The sequence below is a fragment of the Aotus nancymaae genome, unplaced genomic scaffold, assembly GCF_030222135.1.
Source record: "Aotus nancymaae isolate 86718 unplaced genomic scaffold, 86718_ANA_hifiasm-v0.15.2.pri h1tg000057l, whole genome shotgun sequence".
Classification (NCBI taxonomy): domain Eukaryota; kingdom Metazoa; phylum Chordata; class Mammalia; order Primates; family Aotidae; genus Aotus; species Aotus nancymaae.
This window is the reverse complement of record NW_026988471.1, coordinates 23834871-23850751: the sequence shown is the minus strand read 5'-3', so window position 1 is coordinate 23850751 and position 15881 is coordinate 23834871. Positions and strand designations below refer to the sequence as shown.

At 46.2% G+C, this 15881-nt stretch overlaps 1 protein-coding gene and 1 pseudogene across 4 annotated transcripts in view; one reads left to right on the top strand and one right to left on the bottom strand.

Moving 5' to 3' along the window:
- Window positions 1-15881, bottom strand: part of EFR3B (EFR3 homolog B) — a 119633-nt gene that overhangs the window by 65617 nt on the left and 38135 nt on the right. The window contains exons 1-3 of one of the 4 annotated variants that reach the window (XM_064363900.1): window positions 11871-11888; window positions 4776-4852; window positions 3334-3461 (exon numbers count right to left, since the gene is read on the bottom strand). In XM_064363900.1, coding sequence (XP_064219970.1) covers window positions 3334-3440 — 107 coding nt within the window. In that variant the 5' untranslated portion in view covers window positions 3441-3461; window positions 4776-4852; window positions 11871-11888. Of the gene's footprint in view, window positions 1-3333; window positions 3462-4775; window positions 4853-11870; window positions 11889-15881 lie in introns of those variants that run through there. The other 3 variants (XM_021677053.2, XM_064363901.1, XM_064363902.1) reach the window with 3 other exon arrangements.
- LOC105717892 (succinate--CoA ligase [ADP-forming] subunit beta, mitochondrial-like) lies at window positions 12018-13831 on the top strand (annotated as a pseudogene).

Below are 15881 nucleotides of genomic sequence, written 5' to 3'. Positions count from 1 at the left end.
TTGGTGGGCTTGGCTGAGTTATAGGCAGGTTGTGTAAGACCCCAGAAGTCAAGCTGAGGATGCTAGATTTTTTTCTCAAGGAGCTAGAAAAGTACAACTTGGGGTCTGTGTATTGAAGATCATACATAGCAGTATTAACCTGGAAGGACCAGAGCAGGAAGAATGGGGAGCAGGAAGACCATGTCCAAGGCTACTGCCGTCATCTGAACAAAAAGAGAAGAGCCTGGATCAGGAGAAAGGGAAGAGTAGAGGATGGCTATAAAAGACTCCATGGAGAATGGAACCAACAGGACCGAGAACAGCGGCCTGAATGAATCCACCCAACCCTTAGCCCCATGAGCAACACCACCAGGAATATCTGAGCGTTCTCTTGACATTTGGTCTCTGAATCATGGCATGATGGTTGGGCAGCAAACACAACATGCCCTGTAGTTCACGTTTTTTATTGTGGAAGTAATACATCCACATAAAGAATATTTAGGAAAAACATAGAATAGATGCAAAACAAAACCAAAAAACCCCAGCCACATTGCTCATAAAATGAGCACTCCTAACATATTGATATGTTCATTTATTTTGTTGTTGTGGTTGTTTTTGAGACAGGGTCTTGTTCTGTCGCCCAGGCTGGAGTGTAGTGGCATGATCTTGGCTCACTGCAACCTCGGCCTCCTGGGGTTCAAGCAATTATCCCACCTTAGCCTCCCAAGTACCTAGGACTACAGGTACATGCCACCACACCCAGCTAATTTTTGTCTTTTTGACAGAGACAAGGTTTCACCATGTTGACCAGGCTGGTCTTGAACTCCTGACCTCAAGTGATCCACCCGCCTTGGCCTCCCAAAGTGCTGGGACTACAGTAATGAGCCACTGCACCTGGCCAGTACGTTTGTTTTTACTATATTTTCTACCCATTGAGATTTGTTATTGTTGTTTATTTTTTAACTTGATTGCAAATACTGTCTACATAATTATGGATTTTGGTTTTCATTTACTTCAAGCATTTTCTAAATTATATGGAAAGCATTTTTATAAACATGATTTTTATTGACTAGATAACATTTTATCAAATGACATACACCATAATTCACTGAACTATTCTCCTCTGGCTGGACATTTAAGCTATTCTCACTTTTTTATTATTATAAATGATATGATAATGAACATTTCTGTATGTGAGGTGGACTGTATTTATGATTGATTCCTTGGGGCCTGGCGCAGTGGCTCACACCTATAATTCCAACACTTTGGGAGGCCCAGGTGGGAGGATTGCTTGAGCCCAGGAGTTCTAGACCAGCCTAGGCAACATGGCAAAACCCCATCCCTATAAAAAATACAAAAATGAGCCAGAAATGGTAGCATGCGCCTGTAGTCCCAGCTACTTGGGAGGCTGAGGTGGGAGGATGGCTTGAGCCCAGGAGGCTGAGGTTTCAGTGAGCCAAGAATATGCCATTGCACTCTAGTCTGGGTGACAGAGCAAGATCTTGTCTCAAAAAAAAAAAAAAAGATTATTTGGGATAGACAAATAGAAATGGAAATTACTGAGTCAAATGACGTGTTTTTAAAGTTCTTGACACATTATTTCAAAATTACTTTCTAGAGAGTTTCAACCAATTTGCCCTCTTCCTAGAAAAGAATGAAAATGCCTCCCATTTTGCCATCTATTGGTCAATACTGGAAATTCTGTTTCCTTTGTGATGAATTTGATAAGTTAGCATCTTAGTATTTCAGTATGCATCTTTGATCACAAGTCTGTTGAGTGCCCATGTGTGTGGCAAGCTCTCTCTCCTCTCCTGAAGTCTCCTGTTTGTGGTCCTTGCCTCAAATCTCTTAGTGTCTCAGTTTCCCCATTCCACCCACTATTTGGTATGAGCTACTAATATATAAATTTGAATCCTTTGTCTTAATTTATTTTTATTTATTTATTTATTTGAGACAGAGTCTCACTCTGTCACCCAGGCTGGAGTGCAGTGGCATAATCTCAGCTCACTGCAACCTCTGCCTCCTGGGTTCAATCAACTCTCCTGCCTTAGCCTCCCAAGCAGCTGGGACGAGGTGCATGCCACCACACCTGGCTAATTTTTGTATTTTTAGTAGAGACAGGGTTTTACTATGTTGTCCAGGCTGGTCTCAAACTCCTGACCTCAGGTGATCCACCCACCTCGACCTCCCAAAGTGCTGGGATTGATTATAGGAGTGAGCCACTATGTCTGGCCCTTTGTCTTAATTTTCGAATATATTTTTTTGTTGTTTGTCTCTTACATTTTGAGTGTTTCTTTTTTCTTTTTGTTTTTGAGAGAGTCTCTGTCACCCGTGCTAGAGTGCAGTGGCACAAACATAGCTCACTGCAGCCTTGACCTCCTGTGCTCAAGACATCCTCCCACCTCATCCTTCTGAGTAGCTGGGACTATAGGTGCATACCACCACACCCAGCTAATTTTTTAAATTTTTTGTAGAGATGGGCAGTATGTTACCCAGGCTGGTTTTGAACTCCTGGGCTCAAGCGATCTTCCCCCCTTGGCCTCCCAAAGTGCTGGGATTATAGGCGTAAGCCACCATGTCTGGTCTGTTTCTTTATTGACATCAAAATATTTAAATTTTTCAACAGTTAAGTCTATTGATCAGTCATTTGCTTTAAGATTTCTTGTCTCTTTAAACATAGAAAGCCCTTCTCTTTCAGAAGATTGATAAATGTTTCACCTAAGTGTATTTTTAATGGACAAATTGCCCTTAACTCTGCCTTCTTACTAGAATGTAGATGACTCCTCCTTAGTTTTCAAGGCAGTAAGTGGGATAAGGCAGGACAGGCTGGATGTGGATGGTGGTGCAATCATAGCCTTAATTTTTTTTAAAGCTCCAGACTTTATGAGGGCTTTTGTATGGAAACATGACAGAATGGATGCTGGAAGAGATGCTTGTAGGAAGCCAACATCCTTCTTCCCCAAACTTTGGCAGCAACATCACACTCAACCCTGCCTTTGGAAGATTGCATGGGGTATACTCCTTAGTCCCAGGCCCCAATTTTCTTGGTCTGTTTGATAATCTAGTCTACCATCATTTTCTTTTTTTTTGAGACAAAGTCTTGCTCTGGCACTATAGGTGTGCACCACCACACCCGGCTAATTTTTAAATTTTTTTGTAGAGATGGAGTCTCGCTATGTTGCTTTGGATATTCTTGAACTTTTGGCCTCAAGTGATCCTCCCACATTGACCTCCCAAAGTGCTGGGATTACAGGCGTGAGCCACTCTGCCTGGCCATCATTTTCTAAAAGGACTATGTTTAACCTAGCAATATAGTTCCTGACAGTCTCTCTCCCTCCTTTCCAAACCACTTACCCATATCGATGACGACCCACGTCACGGATGAGCCTCTCAGAGAGATAGGCACCAATACGATCAAGTTTTTCTGGAGCTGAGAGAGCATAGAAGGTCAGCTTCTCCATGTTGGTCTTCACCAGACCATCCTGTGGGAGAAAACAATTTGTGCTCACTGTGGCCACCCTATGGCTAGATGAGTTCGAGTCTAGAGAAAAATAATAATCCAATTGAATTGACATTTACAGAGTCCCCTTTATGGATGTGTCGGACCACATGTGAGTTTCAGGGACAGGCAGATGATTAAAACATAGTTCCTGACTCCCAGGAACCCATGGTCTAGCTCAAAGTATATGCAAGCTATAAATAAGAGTAGTAAGTGGGCCAGGCACTGTGGCTCACACCTATAATCCCAGCACCTTACGAGGCTGAGGCAGGTAGATCACAAGTTTGAAACCAGCCTGGTCAACATGGTGAAACCCCCATCAGTACTAAAAATACAAAAATTAGCCAGGCATGGTGGCAGGCGCCTGTAATCCCAGCTATGGGCTGAGGTAGGAGAATTGCTTGAACCCGGGAAGTGGAGGTTGCAGTGAGTCAAGATCACGCCACTGCACTCCAGCCTGGGTGACAGAGCAAGACTCCATCTCAGGGGAAAAAAAAAAAAAAAGAATAGTAAGTGATACAAATGTATATATATGTGTGCATGTATGTGGATATATACACATGAATGTATACACATATGTGTATGGGTATGTATATACATACCGTGTGTGTGAGTGTGTAGGAATGAATGACATAGCATCATTAAAAGCCACCCAAAATTAAAGTATGTTGGATAGTCGGCACTAAGATATGCACAGGACGAAGGCAGCTCTGCAGCTGTTAGGGAACTCTCCAGAGGATGCTGTCATCCAGACAGGACCTTGGTTCCCAGAAAGCAAGTCAAGTACCTCAGATTGCAATGTTTCCCAGACCACAACCCACAAAGCAGCCTGACGGGTGGAGAGGCGGCTTGGAGGCCAGGCCTTCTATGTGTGTGCCCCTTGACACCTGGCAGACACCAGAGGGTGGCAGCCAGGGGGAAAGACCTGGGCTCCTGAGCCCAATCCAAGACAGGGGTGTCTTCATACCGACCAGCACAGAGCTATGATCACTCAAAGAGTTAGCAGCTCACAGGGCAATCACGCAGAGACACACAGGGGATGTCTCGGTTGGACAGTGACGGGCACAAGCATGCCAAGACTAACTGCCAGCTGCCTTCTGCAGATCCAGACGCCCTCTTCCTTCATGTCCCTAGCGGCCTCTCACCACTGCCCATGGCTGTGGCCCAGGTTCCAGTTTCCCTGAGAGGCCCTGCCTTCCCCACCTGGCAGGAGGCCTGACTTCCAAGCTGCCACTCCACCCATCAGAGCCCTACCTAGATGCTGAGAGCCACAATGCCTGCCAGAGATGTGACCCACCTCAGGATCCTCAGGGAAGATGTTGTCAACCAGCCTTTTGTACCTGGGGCGCAGGGCACCACAGCAACCACACACACCTGGAATGAGAATGGGAAAAGCTGTGAGCAAAGCCTCCTGGGAAGGCCCAAGAGAACCAGGAGCCAGGGCCAGGGTGGCCAGTGAGGAAACAAACCCAGGCTGGAAACAGACGGCCCCTCCCTTGGAGGGCGCAGGGCCTTGTCCTCCCGGAGCTGGCATCTCTCATTGCCTCCCGAGCCCCCACATTCTAAGACATCTGCCATTTGCCATTCTGGCATCTTCATGTCTTTTGCTTGGGGGTTGGGAACCGTGCCATAGGGAAGGCCAGGCCACAGGGAGCATTTTAAGGGGTGAGGCTTTGTAGGGGGGAGCTTACACAAAGGTCAGGTGCTGTGCCCACATACTGCATGGTTACATACACATGCACACACACACACACATGCACACGCACACACGTTTCTGGAATAGGTGTATAAAACTGCCTCCTGCAGGCCAAGAATCTAACGGAGCATCCTGGGAAGATGGATACAGGTTTGGGGGGCAGGTGTTCTTCCCTCTCTGTCCCCTCATTTGCTCCTATGAGACTGCTCTTCAGTCTCCCTCTACCGTCCTGTCTCCTGGAGCCATTTCCATCATAGAAAGTTATGTGCAACAATGATAAATTAACATCATCATCAATGATTCACATTTAGAGATGCATCTTTAATGCAGTGTGCCAATGGAATTTGAAAACTGCAGCCTTTTAGAGTTGGGCAGGACTCCGAGGGCCATCCGGTTTGTGGTTCTCAAATGCTGATGCCCAGTGAGGTTTGCACCAATCTGTAGCAAAATGAAAATTCTAACAACCCTGTGGCATGTTTGTGTAAAGCTAAATTTACTCCATTGAGAAGACTGAAGTGACCTCCTCCTTCATCTTTTGGTGCTGTGAAGTGATGGTGTTAGGAAACCCATGATAAAACAAACTGACAAAATTAGAAGTTGGCAACTCTAGGTCCACCATAAATAGTTTTAATTAGTAAAGAAAGAATAGCCAGTGCGTTTCTTTAGTCAGCCTCCAAATCCACCCAGCTCCACCCCTCACTGAGGGGCAGGCGCTAAGGAGGAGAAAAGAGGAGGGCATCAGGGAGAGGCAAGGAGGGCCTGGGAAAGTCCGCTTCTCCCCTCCCCCCCATAAGCGCCCCTTCATTCTGCCAATTAAAGATGAATTCTAACTGTACAAGCACTCCACTTGAAATGCAAATGCACCCTGGGAAGATTAGCCTACAGATCGTTCAGAAAAGAATGAGTTCCTTCATTGGGAATTACTTTAATCAAAAATAGGTTTACAGGGGGTGGAGGAAAGAGTTCTTTCAGAGTTTTATTTGGGAGTGGGATGGGTGGGTGCCCCTCGAGGAGGAAAGAGCAGCAGTTTTGGCTCCGGGGTGATTTGGGTTTGGGGATGGGTATGTCCTTGGAGAAGCCATGGGGCACCAGGAGGATGGTGGGTGCCCAGGGGCAGATAACTTATTTGTGATCCCCTCCACCACCCTCAGCTTCCACTGGCTCTTGCACAGAAGGGACTAGGCAGACCAGTGGGCGGGCTGCACGCCCAGGCTCTCCAGGTTCAGCCTCGCTGCCCGACCTCACTCCCATTTTCTCATCCCCTCCCTGCCCCTGCCTGAGAAAAGGCATTAGGGCCCTCGGTGACTGGCATCCAGGGTTATTTCTTGTGATGGGAGAGCACCCTGGGGGCCCAGTTCCCGTTTTAGGGCCTAGAAGCCCAGGGTTTAAACCTGCAGCTGCCCAGTCTTCTGCCTGGCATGGCTGCCTAGATGTGACTTTCCAAGGTGCCCAGGTAGCAGCCTCCCTTGTTACAGTCCCTAAGCCAGGAACATTGGCCCTTTGCATCTTAAGGGAGTGAGGAAATGGAAACATGGGGAAGTTAGGACTAAAAAAGATTGTAGCATCACTTCCTCCCTTGAAACTTTCTGAACGGCCTAGGAGCCAAGGCCTGTGCAGGACAGAGGCTAAGCTCGCAGCTGCTAGAACCCAGGCTTGTCAAGGAGAAAGTGCGGTACCATCCTGGGTACTCACAGTAGAAACTTCCACATGGCGCCCCAAGGGGGCTCTGGGTTTGCAAGCGCAGCTAGTGTGCTGGAGAGGGTTCCCTGAGGCATCAGCCCGGGACAGTCCTGGTCTGGGGACACCAACTCAGCCCTTCTCAAATGAAAACCAGATCACCTGCTGCCCCTGCTGTCTTGGATTCCAGAAGGGGAGCTCCTCAGGCCACCCCTCGCTACATCCTCCCTTCTCTGGTCCACAGGCCCTCCAGGGAAGGTGCCTTCCCAGGCACAGAGGCCTCCAGGAGCCACCACCATGCAGGGCCCATGGTGGGAACCAGTCCCAGGCAGGGCCCCAGAGCCTTTCTCCACCAGTAGGGAAGAGGTAAGAAGGCCTAAAGAACAAGAGGGGAAGGTGGGGGCTTCCCAACTTACTCCCCAACACTTCCTTCTTGTCTTTCTTTCTAACCTCTTCAGACCCTCTGAGGGCAGGGGTTAGGGAGGCAGCATGGCCAACAGCATGGGCTCTCAGGTCAAATCCTGGCACTGCCACTTCCTAAGCTGTGACTTTGAGCAAGTGACAACATTCTCTGTGCATGGGTGTCCTCTCTCTAAAACAGGGCTAGGGCTATCCCACAGGGCTGTGAGGAGGTCAGAGCCAGTCCAGGGCTGCAAAGCACTTACAGCAGGGCCAGGACTGGCAGGCCCCAGGAAGGTTCTGGAAGCTGCCCGCCCCTTTCTGCTTTCCCCCAGGCCCAGTGCCACTGAGCCCTTCCATCCATGCTGGCTTGGTCCATCTTACTGGAATTTTCCAATTACCACTTGCTCTGCCACACATGTCCAAAGGCCTAGGAAGTGAGAATCACAGAATACCCCTTCAGAATACTGTGGTACTGAGGATCTGAAACACATGTCACGTCCCCAAGGCAGCTCTGTCCACTTGTAAGTAACAAGAACTTGACCTCAACCTGCATTCCTGTCTGGCCACCCTCCCAAAGCCAGCACATGAGGACCAACTCTACAAACCCCAACGCAAAGGTGACACAACATGAGCTCACACAACAGAATGGAGTCACAAACAAGAGGCACACTGGAGAGAATCCATGGGACTTGCCATTGAAAGGCCACTAGTGGAGTGGTTGCAGTTCAGTAGGGGAAGAGGAGGTGAACCTTAAGGGATTGACGAGTGCACAGGGAAGCTACAGCAATCAAGGCAGCACGATATAGTGAAATAATTAACAGGTGGATCAGCTGGACATCCACGTGCAAAAAAAAAAAAAAAAGAACATAGACCCAGCCCTCACACCCTGCAGAGAAGCTTACTCAGAATGGATCATCCGCCTGAATGTCAAACACAAAACTATAAAACTTCTTGAAGATAACATAGGAAAAAGCCAAGATGACCTTTGCTTTTAGTGATGACTTCTTAGATACAAAACCAAAGGTACAATCCATGACAGAAAGAACTGATAAACTGGAATTCATGAAGATTAAAAATTCTTGCTTTTTGGCTGGGCGCGGTGGCTCAAGCCTGCAATTCCAGCACTTTGGGAGGCTGAGGTGACACACTTTACGTCAGGAGTTCGAAACCAGCCTGGCCAACATGGTGAAACCCCCATCTCTACTAAAAATACAGAAGATAGCTAGGTGTGGTGGTACATGCCTACAGTCCCAGCTACTTGGGCAGCTGAAGCAGAAGAATCACTTGAACCCAGGAGGTGGAGGTTGCGGTGAGCCAAGATCGCACCATTGCACTCCAGCCTGGGTGACAGAGCGAGACTCAGTCTCAATTAAAAAAAAAAATTCCTACTCTTCAAAAGACACTGTCAAGAGAATGAAAAGTCATAGATGGGGAAAAATATTTGTAAAAGATATATCTGATCAAAAATATATGTGTGTATATATAAATCTTTAAAATATAAGGAACACTGAGGTGGTTTGGCTGTGTCCCTACCCAAATCTCATCTTGAATTGGAGTTCCCACGATCCTCACGTGTCATGGGAGGGACCTGGAGGGAGGTAATTTAATCATGGGGATGGTTACCCTCATGCTGTTCTTCTGATAGTGAGTTCTCACAAAGTCTGATTTTTTTTGAGGGGCTTTTCCCTGCTTCACTCTGCACTTCTCACTGCCGCCATGTGAAAAAAGACATGTTTGCTTCTCCTTCTGCCATAACTGTAAGTTTTCTGAGGCCTCCCCAGCCATGCTGAACTGTGAGTCAATCAAAGCTCTTTCCTTTATAAATTACCCAGGCTCAGGTATGTCTTCATTAATGGCATGAGAATGGACTAATACAAACACTTAAAACTAAACAATAAAAGAAAATAATCCAATTAAAAATGGGGCCAGGCGGGGTGGCTCATGCCTGTAATCTCAGCACTTTGGGAGGCCGAGGGAAGTGAATCACTTGAGGTCAGGAGTTCGAGACCAGCCTGGCCAACATGGCAAAACCCTGTCTCTACTAAAAATACAAAAATTAGCCAAGTGTGGTAGTGCATACTTGTAATCCCAGCTAGTTGGGAGGCTGAGGTAGGAGAATTGCTTGAACCCAGGAAGTGGAGGTTGCAGTGACCCAAGATCACTCCACTGCACTCCAGAGTGAGACTCTGTCTCAAAAAAATAAATAAATAAAAATAAATAAACAAATAAAGGGCCTGAAACCTTAATAGAAACCGCACTTGCAGATGGAAAATAAGCATATGAAAAGACGCTCTACATCATATGTCATCCAGGAAATGTAAATTAAAACAACAATGAGATACCACTCTACACCTATTAGAATGGCCCAGATCCAGAACACTGACAACAGCGCATGCTGGCAGGGATGTGGAGCAGCGGGAACCCTCATTCATTGCTGGTGGGAATGCAAACTGGCACAGCCACTTTGGAAGACAGTTTGGCAGTTTCTTACAAAATTAAATATACTCTTACCATACGATCCAGCAATCACACTCCTTGGTATTTACCCAAAGGAAATGAAAACTATGTCTTCACAAAAACCTGCAAGTGGATGTTTACTGCAGCTCTTTTTATAATTGCCAAAACTTGGAAGCAACCAAGATGTCCTGCAGTAGGTGAATGGATAAACTGTGGTACATCCAGACAATGGAATATTATCCAACACTAAAAAGAAATGAGCTATCAAGCCATGAAAAGACATGGAGGAAACTTAAATGTGTATTACTAAGGGAAAGAAGCCAATCTGAAAAAGCTACATACTGTATGCTCTAAAAAACAGAGTCTTAAAAAAAAAAAAGTACATGGGATAGGAGAGCAGATGCTCTGGAGAGCAGAGCCACAGTCCCCAAACTGTGTTCCATGAAACACTAGCTGTGTGATGCTAACAAGCATTTCCCAGAAAAAGGCTCCATGGACAAATAAATATACGAAGCCAGGCATACCAAATCCTCCCATACCAGATTCATAGCACAAATTAACATATACTGAAAAGTCAACAGCCACTAGCACCCCCATTTTGTCCAGGTGCGACAGCTCACGCCTGTAATCCCAGCACTTTGGGAGGCTGAGGTAGGCGAATCACCTGAGGTCAGGAGTTTGAGACCAGCCTGGCCAACATGGTGAAACCCTGTCTCTACTAAAAATAAAAAAATTAGCCAGGTGCAGTGGCACGCACATGTAATCCCAGCTACTCAGGAGACTGAGGCAGGAGAATTACTTGATCCTGGTAGGTGGAGGTTGCAGTGAGCCGAGATGATGCCACTGCATTCCAACCTGGGCAACAGAGGAAGACTCCCTCTCAACCAATCAATTAATATCATCACTGTGATGAATATTTTTATTATGCTTCTTATCAAGACATTTATTACCTACTTTAAAAACAAGTGGGAAAAGGCCGGGTGCAGTGGCTCACACCTGTAATCCCAGCACTTTGGGAGGCCAAGGCTGGTGGATCACCAGATCAGGAGATTGAGACCATCCTGGCCAACATGGTGAAACCTGTCTCTACTAAAATACAAAAAATTATCCAGGCATGGTGGCTGGGCAGAAAATTGCTTGAACTCAGGAGGCAGATATTGCAGTGAGCCAGGGTTGCACCACTGCACTTCAGCCTGGCAACAGAGTAAGACTCTGTCTCAAAAAAAAAAAAAAAAAAGTAGGAAATAGGAAGGAATACAGCACCTTGGAAACAGTCATAATTTTAATTTAAAAAATATTGGTGTTTAAGTCCTGCTTCTGTCATTTGACTTTTGAGGTCCAGGCCCAATTCTGTCATTTGACTTTTAAGACTTGATAAGTTTCCTTATCAATACAATAAGAGATTTTTCCCTAAGTTACAGTTTTACGATGGAAATCCTAGATCATTTGCCATAGAATCTAAAATGACAGTGCTTCCAGGGTAACTTGAGGGGAAAGTTCCTGTTAAAGAATGGTTGGCTCCCGTTCCTGAACTTGGTGCCCAGCCCACCTTCTAGGGCTGCCAACACCTGTAGCTCCTGAGGCCCGGCTCACTGGGACCCATCTCTCTCCAGGGCAGACATGCTGGGCGGCAGGAAGCCTGGGTCAGGGTTCCTCCTGTCTGCCCGAGGCCTCTTGCCTGCTTTGTCCTCATTCCCTCAAGCCCCTTGGCTGGCTCCTGGCTTGGCCTGCGGCCGCAATCCTGGCTGCTCATCAGAATGACCTCTGTGCTGTGAAGAGGGCCCAGAGGTGTTTAAAATGTTCCACCACAATTCTGGCACACAGCCAGGGTGAGAAGTGCCACCAGCTCCTTGCCTGTCCAACATGTGATAGCAGATCCTGCAGCTGCTGGCAGCCTTGTGACAGAGGACGCAGGACCCCTCACCTCGGCCGCCAGCAACATCTGGGTCCCCGTGACCCCAAGGCGGCGCAGCCCTGTTTCTCCTTTGACCTGCTTGCTGGATCTTGTTTGCTTGACTGAGCTGTCCCCTTGATCAGAGCTGCCCCCTACTCAGGGCGATTGGTGGACTGAAACAAACAAAGTCTCAAACACTAACTATATCATGCTTTTCAAAATCGAGGCCCCTTCCCCCAAACTCCCCACTAGTAACCCAGCATTACCTGCAAGGCCCACTGAGATACGTTAGTTCCTTTGAATTATTTCCTCTCCTTCATTGCCGTTCCAGTCTCCCTCATGCTGATTTTAATATCTAAAAATATTCCAGGGGCCTGTACAGCTGTAGACAGCACCGAGGGGACAGGTCCGACTCAGAAATGGCAGCCTCCCTGTTCTACAGCTGGCTGTTGGACACCGCCACCCTTTGGAGCCACATGCCCTGGACAGCCCTGCAGGCCACTGCTCAGGCTCTAGGAAGTTCTGGATTGTTGAATAACCATGGGCTCCGAGTACAGCAGCAACAGTAAAATCTCTCACTACATGAATACATGAGCATGGAATTACTGCAAGAAGCTGGTGTCTCCGTTCCCAAAGGATATGTGGCAAAGTTACCAGATGAAGCTTATGCAATTGCCAAAAAAGTAGGTACAACAGAAAGAAAGAATACGTGCAGGATAAACTGTAACTATGAGTACTGCTGGCAAGTTCTCTGGGACTCACAAGTAGTAAGAAACAGGTTCAAAGGATGTTGAGATAAAGCCACAGGTTTTAGCTGATGGTAGAGGAAAAGAGACATTTTAAAGTGGCCTTGGCTTGGTGCAGTGGCTCATGCTTGTAATCCCAGCACTTGGCGAGGCTGAGGTGGGCGGATCACCTGAGGTCAAGAGTTCAAGACCAACCTGACCAACATGGAGAAACCTCGTCTCTACTAAAAATACAAAAACTGGCCAGGTGTGGTGGTACATGCCTGTAATCCCAGCTACTTAGGAGATTGAGCCAGGAGAATCACTAGAATCTCGGAGGCAGAGGTCGCAGTGAGCTGAGATCGTGCCATTGCACTCTTAGCCTGAGGCAACAAGAGTGAGACTCCATCTCAAAAAAAATAAAAATAAAAAAAGAAAGTCGCCTCAAAGGAGGAGTGAAGATAATTTTCTCTCCAGAAGAAGCAAAAGCTGTTTCCTCACAAATGATTGGGAAAAAGTTGTTTACCAAGCAAATGGGAGAAAAGGGCAGAATGTGCTATCAAGCATTGGAGTGAAAATACCCCAGGAGAGAACACTACTTTGCAATAACAATGAGAAGGTCATTTCAAGGTCCTGTATTAATAGGGAGTTCACATGGTGGTGTCAACATTGCAGATGTTGCTGCTGAGACTCCTGATGCAATGAAAGAATGTGTTGATATTGTAGAAGGCATCAAAAAGGAACAAGCTCTCTGGTTTGAACAGAAGATGAGATTTTCACCTAATATTGCGAATTCTGCAGCAGAAAACACGGTCAAGCTTTACAGCCTTTTTCTGAAATACGATGCAACCATGATAAGAAATAAATCCAGTGGTGGAAGATTCAGATGGAGCTGTGCTATGCTGGATGCAAAGATCAATTTTGACTCTAATTAATTCAGCCTATCGCAAAAAGAAAATCCTTAATCTACAGGACTGAATCCAGGAAGATGAAAGTGACAAAGATGCTGCTAAGGCAGATCTCAACTACATTGGCCTCGATGGAACTACAGACTGTCTAGTACATGGTGCTAGTTTGGCCATGGCCACAATGGATATAAATAAAATAAAACTTCATGGAGGAACTCCAGCCAACTTCCTTATGTTGGGGGTGGTGCTACAGTCCATCAAGTAACAGAAGCATTTAAGCTTATCGCTTCAGAAAAAAAGCTGGCTACTCTGGTCAACATTTTTGGAGGAATCATGCACTGTGATGTTATTGCACAGGCTATAATTGTGGCAGTAAAAGATGTGGAAATCAAAATACCTGTTGTGGTACAGGATACAAGGTATATGAGTTGATGATGCTTAGGCACTGAGAGTGGACAGTGGGCTTAAAATTCTTGCTTGTGATGACTTGGAGGAAGCTGCTAGAATGGTCAGAAAGCTCTCTGAAATAGTGACCTTAGCCAAGCAAGCACATGTGGATGTGAAATTTCAGTTGCCAATATGATCTGAAAATCCAGAGGATGCTGAAGGTGTTAAATGTGCTATACTCACTAAGAATACTGTGTTCTGTGTTATACTCACTAAGAATACTGTGTTCTGTGTTATTGTTCTTTTTCTTTTTAGTGTGTGGAGATTGTAACTGCCATGTAGGCATACAAACTTTTAAAAGCATTTGGTTTGCATTTAGCTCTACTATTTATAGAATGGACTGTTTGTATAAAGAACCTATAATACAGGTATCTAATTTCTTTTGTCACAGCCAGTCTTATTTGCTTCTCCTACAAAATGTAACTTGCAATATGTCTGTTTATTATTGTTGGATACAAAGTTCTTCATTGATAAGAGTCCTACAAATAAAATAAATAATTTTTTAAAAACTCCAAGGGTTACCCCCAGCTCTGTACTAAGCACTAGGACAAGCACTTTACAAATATTTCATAAAAGACTTGTAGCAACTCCATAAAGTAGATACTATTATTCTCATTTTACAGATAAAGAGGCAGGATCAGAGAGGTTAAGCGCCCTGCCCAAGGCCACACAGCATGTGCTTCTCTGCCATGAAACTCCCCTAATCCTCCCATCACTTTCCCAAAAATACATCTCTAGCAATTTCCCAAGTTCATCTTGTGCTCTCCTTTGCCACAGCCACCTTGCTGGAAGCCTCCTTAACACCTGTCACTCAGTCCCAGCCACCTGGCCAGTGTCTCTTCACTTCAATTCATTCTATATGTAGCTCTAAGGCAAATATTTAATTTAGTTTGCTTCATGGTCAAGCAGGTAGCATGGCCTGAGCTGCATAAAATGTCAACCCTTCCCCTTAGGATTTCACAAAGGGATACCTCAGTAGAGGTGGGGGCAGTTACTTCATCTTCAAGTCCTTCCTCCACTGTAGGTGGTTCTCTCACCCATGTTCTGCCTCCTGGAACACTCTGTTTCCAGCAGCCAGAGGCCACAGTGAGACAGGCTGGGAGGTCGGAAGAGGAGCAGACTGGGGGAGTGATGCAGCCCCGTAGCTGTGACAGGATGTTTGGGTGATGGGGACTGACCACAAGCTGGAGATGTTGAAGAGACAGGAGAGTCAGCACCACAGACCTGAAACCTGGTGGATCCTGACACCTGCTGAGCTCCCAGGAAGCCTTCCATAACAACACTCTCCGACCCAAGGCAGAGTGTGCTCTCTGCCAGCTCAACTTTTCTGCATCCTTCGCACTGTATCACCTTATGTAATCTTCTCCCACTGCTTGTTCAGGCGAAGTTATTTCAGTGACTCACCTTTTCTTCTCCCAAGATAAACTGTTAATTCCTAGGTCTCATTTTCTTCTGACCTCAATACAGGATCCTGAGCCCAGCAGGGCTGGAGGAAAGCTGGTGTGATGTGTGACTTCACCTGCCTTTGATCAGTGTGAGACCCGGGGAAGTCACCTCCCCTCCTGGCCTTTCCTCTCCTTCTTATAAACATCAACTCCCTTATCCCCATTCACCAAGAAAAATGCCTTTTTGCTCAAAAGAGTTCGTATTTATTTTCTCAGCTTTATAATCTGCTTGTAAAGACAAGGGCTGGACTTGATCATTCCTACCAAAGCAAATGGAATTCTTTTTAAACAATTTACAATCAAATCTGACCCACGGCCAATGGCACGGACACCCCCTTCAAATGAATTGGAGGAAATGGAGCAAAGTTCAGAGAGGTGTGTCTGACTCAAGTGTCTCCCACGAGGCACTGGTGTTCACTGACATCAATGGACTCCAGCAGTTCGCAGAGCACTTGCTGGGTGGCATAGGGAAGAGAAGGAAGTTTAAAATAGACAGATTCTGCCATCAAGGAACTTACTCTGTAGTTGGGACACAAGAGCCACACACATCTAAGGTCGATGATATATCACAATGAGACTAAGGAGTCCATAAAACTGAAAAAATCTGAGGTTAATGAACCCAGGAAGGCTTCCTGGAAGAGGTGAGATGTGAGCTGCCTCACTAGGGGTGGAGAGAGCTGGTAAGTACTGGTGAATCCATGAAACAAAAAAATCAACAACCCTCCAGTGGCGACAATCTTAAGAAAAACAAA